Below are 5,965 nucleotides of genomic sequence, written 5' to 3'. Positions count from 1 at the left end.
CACAGGTGATCTTTAATCAATTGTTACAGCACAGACCTACTTTGCATTCTCCGTCACCGACTTATTACTTCTAATTTCACATGATATGCTGTGAAGTCAATATACAGTATATGGTTTCATACAAACAATGTATGACAGCCAAAACAAGAAAAAGAAAGATGCACATCTACAGCAGTCACTTAATAAAGGCAATTCAATGCAGTTCAGGCCACCTATTGTTTACAACTAGTTAACTCATCCTCATTTGTTCTGTGGAATTGTAATTAAATAGACGGATACAGGCTTTGTATCGTCACTTCTACATGTTAAAATGTTAGAAGCCACCCATTCATACAAATATAGGTTTCAATACTGAGTATGCTACAAAGAAGACTTTCTGGTTCCTAACTCAACTGCTTATCATCACTTTGTCGCCCTGTCTGTGGGACAAAGAGGTTTTATTCATGTGATACAAAAAAGCTTGTATGATCAGCTTAAATCCAGGCAGCGGCAACTGGTATTGGGGTCTCAAATGAGGAGGTATAGCAGCTTCAGGAAGTGGACAACGCAGCAGCTCGGTAAACCGGCGCTCAGAGAAAGAGATAGTAAAGCCAGTAGAGGATATTGACAAAGAGAAATGCTGTGGGGAAAAGTTTGCGTGCGCGGCGGTCAATGTCGTGCGGGTTTTCCACGACGAAGACGGACGCTACCCGACACGACGCATCCTTCACCGAAGACAGGCCGCAGCCCTGTCCTGACGCCTTCTCTATGGCTCCAGCATTGTTCCTAGTGTCACTGTTGGCCGACTGCTCCGCGGGCTCCTCCGCGGTGGAGCAGATCTCCACGGACTGGTTCGTTTGGGTGGACCTGATCATGGGGATGGAGCCGTTCCCGTTGGATTCATTGAACTCCCTCTGAAGCTCCTGGTAGACGGACAGATCACGATGTTTTTTGTATTATCTATTATTTATTATCTTTGAATGAGTTCCCTTCATATTTGAATGTTAACATTTTCCTCACCCTGTGTAGGTCCTCGATGGTGTGGTGCTGCATGGTGTAGAAGTGGGCGCAGGCGTACTCCACCAGTGCGCCAAAGATGAAGGTGAAGCAGATTCCCAGGTAAACGTCGATGGCCTTGATGAAGCAGTTGGCATTGGGCAGGGAAGTGCGGGCGCCCATCATCAGTGTGGTCATTGTCAGGACTGTTGTTACTCCTGGAAAATACATCATCACAGTGTTGTTGTTTTCATAATGTAAGGTGGTGGATGAACCTCTAATCCATTTGTTGGTATCGTTATTGTTTTGTTCCTTTGCTTGTGCTGTTGCTCTTTTATATGAGGGTCAAATTGTGTTGAACTAGTTGCTGATGATGATATATTGATATTTATATTCTCATAGATGCAGGACAGCTGACTTCTTCATTTAATAATCTGTAAACACAACACTGTTGAAGATATTGAGTGATTAAGTTCAACATCTTCATATTTAAATGTTGGAAATTTTGTATATTAATTTAAAATGCTTTGTGCATATCTATCTGACCATGTTATGTCTGCGCATCAGTGTGTTATAGGGTCATACATAAGGTCATACAGCAAATCAACTCAAATGGCTGCACTCAGATGTACCAACGTCATAACACTTTGACCTACAGTGCATTGCAGTGAGAGATCTGGTACTGACCGATGCAGGTCCTAGCTGGAACGGAGGACTGGCTGATCCAGAAAGAGACCCAGGAGAGAACCACCAGCAGGATGGAGGGAACGTACGTCTCCAAGATGAAGAACAGCACGTTCCTACGCAGTGCGAAATGCAACACCAGCTTGGGGTATTGTCCTGCGTGAAGAGACGAGATTTCGGAGGTGATGTATCAGATGTGTTCTCTTGTGTATAAGCTCCGCGTGTCAGGGGGGGGGGGTTCTGGGAGTTGAAGTGTCCTACCTGTCTCGTACACGGCCTCTGACACCGATGTGTAGTAACTCTCCACGCTGTACTGAGCCAGCCGCAGAATGTCAAGACCCTTCACTGAATCATTCCCTCGGGTCCAGTAGAACACCACATCCTGCAGGTTGTAGCCCCCTGACCACACACACACACACACACACACACACACACACACACACTAATTAAGGCCTGCTGACCTGCTAATGTTAACATTGTCTCTTCAGTCTGATACTCACTACACTGATGATGATGATGATGATGATGATGATGATGATGATGATGATGAGCAGGGTGACATGATGGTGATGAATGTCCACACTTGATGGAGCTCACAGGTACTCACAGCTCTCCAGCTGCAGGGTGCACACCTGTCTGTCCATGGGGTACTTGGTCAGGTCCATGTTGCAGGCAATCGTAGCCGTGATGCTGTTGTGTAATCACAGCAAGATCGTTAAAACCCCCCAAAAAAACACTGTTCATGTACGATTGGGCTGTTAATAACTAATGAACTAGTCTCCCCACCGGGCAAATATCAGCAGATCAAAGACATGCATTAATTGCATATATGGTGCTGACATGTTGCAATTCAATGAAAGTGGGGATATATTACTCACTTAAGGATATCATAGTGTTGTAACCCAAAACATGCTAAATACATTAGAAAACATAAGTAACATGGCAGCTTTTTGATTGACGAACACGGACAACTTGGATCTACCGTAAAAACCTAACTATTTATATAATCAGCTTCTTAAAATTAGACTCAACCTATGAATCAAATTATTATTAAATAGGCTGCATCCTGCACAACACTGCCCTTTCTGTCCTCAATAAAGCGTTCCAGTTCTGCATCAGTGCGACATGACGGATCAGACTGTTGCCATAGGGCACTCCCGAACACAGTCTGAACAGTTTAGAAGGCCATGAAAAATACAGAAATTCAGTGGCACTCCCTCAAGTTATATGACTGAGTGATGATACATGAGTGCTTTTTTTAATTTTTTAGTACAACCCAAGGCGAATTCATGCTTGATTACCACGAGAATCATGAAAACAGCTTGTAATTTGAAGAAAAACATGAGTAGATTTTTTTCTTCCTCTCCTTTCACCCTTTTTTTCTGTTAGAGCGTTTATCAAATGTCAGTAAATGGTAAATCATTAACGTCAACCTGTACCGTAGGGCATAGAGAACGGTTCCGTTGCTGAAAATGCGTATGAGGCGGTTTTCCACCGTGACGTCGTGCAGGAAGGAGCGCTTGGAGTCGGGGATGAAGGTGTCGGGGATCCACAGCAGAGACACGAGGCGGCCGTCCACGCTGACGCTCTCGTTTCCGGGGAACACGAGCCTCGAGTCCCGCCAGCGCTGACGGAGGAAGATAGTTGCGGTGTAGTCCTAAAAAGTTGATGTAAAGAAGAATTTTTTTTTTTCAATTCATTCATTTCCTTCATCAGTCACCCACTGACACAAAACACAATCAGAAGAGGGGTGTACCATATTGATTTCAGAGATTGCGTCGATGCTGGCGATGTCGAGACTCATTCCAATTTCCACAGGGCCTTCTATTAAAGACAGAGACACAGGGAGGTTTGGAAAGGAGTCTGTTTTCAGTCAGGGACGCTCACACACACAACACATTTGCATAGACTGAAACTCAATGAAACACTCACTCAAGCTCATTCCTACCATTGAAATTAGGTCTGAGGTAGCGGTTGTATCCTTTCATCAGCTTCTGAATTGTTGGCTGCAGCTGAGAGTCGTTCCATTCTCCCCAGTGGTTGTTAGAATACGTACACCCACTGAGGAAAAACAAAGAGGGAGACAGAGAGAGAACCATACAAGTTGGAGCAGAACACGAGCTGAGGAAGTGCATTTCAAATCGATGAAAATATCAATGTGTTTTCAACCCTTTTTTTTCTCACCCCTGTGTGACGGTCAGGCAGAGGGTCAGCAGCACGTGCAGCGGGACAGACATTGTGGATCGGCGGGGCAGAGGTCAGAGGTCAGCAGCTGTGCTCGGGGAGACGTGACAAACAGAAAAGGTGAACACGTAAACGTCACAGGGGATGGCACCGTTTCACCATGGGGTGGCAGCACCTCACCGAGGGTGATCCCAAACACTCGGGGGTAACTTAGCAGCACAGCAGACGTTCATTCTCCCCCTTTAATGTTATAAAACTGCCCCCTCCCTGCCCTGACACTTGCGGAAAATGCGGTACAAAAAAAACGTATCGATCTCCCCTTCCCCATTATATGCATTCACTAGTAGCTGCTTAAAAATACAGAAAGAGATGGAGGCAATATCTAGATAAGACATGCGTGCGCCTACCTACCTGTTACCATGCTTGTTTGTGTGTGCGTCATGCACTCAAGTGTATGTTATAGTCTGTCACCTGCTGATTGATGTGGCTGAGACCTCATGGTTTATTCACAAAGCCCCCCCCCCCCCCCGTTTTATAACTAATCCAGTCTCAACTCCTCAAGGATTCCCCATTATCTAGTCGTTACTCCTCTTACAGATAAATCTCACTGTCAGCAATAGACTTTAGCCCTGCTTACGTCTTACTTTCATTAGATAATCAAAATCTCTCATTCATTGTATTTTGTGTTTACAGCCGTTCCCATTACATCCACACGTTCCCCAGAACCTCAGCAGAGGATTTCCACTCAAAATGCAATGTATTATTAACACAGCACTGCCAGTATGAGTGATGCTGCAGCGTTTGCTTTTCGAATGGCCATAATGAAAGTTAAAGAGCCATAGAATGTCATTAGGGTTGTTTTTCCACACATGCCAGTTGTTGATTAATTCATGCCACCACATTTGTCCCTCATTTTCTTGTTTATCGCTTTGTGGCTTCGGACGATTATTTGCATTGGTTTATGCATGCCCTCTCCCTTCTCTCATTACTCTTTTAGTCCACACTTCCCGTCAACTCCTTCCTTAAGCCATGCATCAACTAACTCGGGAGTAATATATTGAGTCATAGTATATTTCCTTTCTTTACCTTCGCAAAGAAATAGTTAGCATTTTGTCTTTTTATACAATAAAAATTATCGCTATCTATTTTTTTTTTTTTTTAAATGTAATGATACCCACAATTTTCTCATTCGTAGGTTTTGTCTCTTTCTCCTACCTGTTTCCATCTACTGGTTTCCTCGCTCCACCTCGGGTCACTCCACTTCTCTTTGTTTCCTCCCCCACTCTTGTCTTCGGCTGCCCCAAATGTTGCAAGTGGCTGAGATTTCCCTCGTCCTTCGGCTATCAGTGATTTAAATCCCAGCGTTTCTTCGATCTGAAAGACAAACCTCAGTTGCCTCAATCATTTGGTCCTGGTGTGTGTGTGTGTGTGTGTGTGTGTGTGTGTGTGTGTGTGTGTGTGGGCTAGTGCTGGTGGTTTGTTGTTTGTGCATCTCCCTTCTGTCTCTCTGCACAGCTGTATTCATCCCCCCACATGAGCCTCTGTGCACCCCTCCTCCCTCTCTCTCTCTCTCTCTCTCTCTCGCTCTCCATTTATGCCACTCACCCTCTCATTTGTGCTGCATCTCTCTCCTCTTTTTTCACTGCCCCCCACCTCCACACAAACACACACACACACACACACACACACACACGTACTGTACGCACACGCATTTCCATCCAGAGTGATCCGCCATATCACTTCTTTTCCTCTCCCTCATTTCTCCTCCTCCCACACGTCTTTTTTTTATTCTTTTGGGCCCTTAATCTCTATCTACCTCCCTCCCCTCCAATTTACACGGACACCGCACCTCCTGGGCTTCAAAGCTCTCCTTTGTCTCATTCCCTCATGCCGTCTCCTTCCTCACCTCCAACTCCGTTCCCTTGCATCAGTGTCATCATCCGAGTTCATCATTCCCTCTCAACTCCGTCTCCAAAATACCCACGTGGCTCCTGTGTGATATGAAGAGACCATTAAAGTCTACTTTTCCCTATTTGCCTCTCATTAAACCTTATTGGAAATGGTATCCATGCCTTGTCTCCCCTGCTGCAGCTCACTCTTTAAACCATCTTTACGATATCTG

General features: G+C 45.0%; 1 protein-coding gene across 1 annotated transcript; it reads right to left on the bottom strand.

Annotated features, from left to right (window-relative positions):
• Positions 1-11: 11 nt before the first annotated feature.
• gabrp (gamma-aminobutyric acid type A receptor subunit pi) lies at positions 12-5,339 on the bottom strand. The gene is made up of 10 exons (XM_068714412.1): positions 5,059-5,339; positions 3,844-3,931; positions 3,608-3,720; positions 3,416-3,483; positions 3,099-3,316; positions 2,267-2,349; positions 1,921-2,058; positions 1,663-1,815; positions 1,000-1,193; positions 12-902 (listed from the first exon to the last, which is right to left on the bottom strand). Exons 2-10 carry the CDS (start codon positions 3,894-3,896, stop codon positions 570-572), a joined length of 1,353 nt encoding a protein of 450 aa, XP_068570513.1. The 5' UTR covers positions 3,897-3,931; positions 5,059-5,339; the 3' UTR covers positions 12-569.
• Positions 5,340-5,965: the final 626 nt, after the last annotated feature.

Source organism: Cebidichthys violaceus, unplaced genomic scaffold (assembly GCF_023349555.1).
Source record: "Cebidichthys violaceus isolate CVI_PGR_0920_01 unplaced genomic scaffold, fCebVio1.0.p SCAF_2, whole genome shotgun sequence".
NCBI lineage: Eukaryota > Metazoa > Chordata > Actinopteri > Perciformes > Stichaeidae > Cebidichthys > Cebidichthys violaceus.
The sequence above is the reverse complement of the archived record's forward strand: the minus strand, read 5'-3'. Positions and strand labels throughout refer to the sequence as shown.

What these genes read in the sequence shown, in the direction of transcription:
- gabrp (XM_068714412.1), bottom strand. Translation starts at nt 3,896, where the DNA reads ATGTCTGTCCCGCTGCACGTGCTGCTGACCCTCTGCCTGACCGTCACA. An exon ending in CAATCTCTGAAATCAATATG is followed by an intron (nt 3,317 to 3,415) that starts GTACACCCCTCT and finishes TCAACTTTTTAG; the next exon opens with GACTACACCGCAACTATCTT. An exon ending in AGAGGCCGTGTACGAGACAG is followed by an intron (nt 1,816 to 1,920) that starts GTAGGACACTTC and finishes CTCTTCACGCAG; the next exon opens with GACAATACCCCAAGCTGGTG.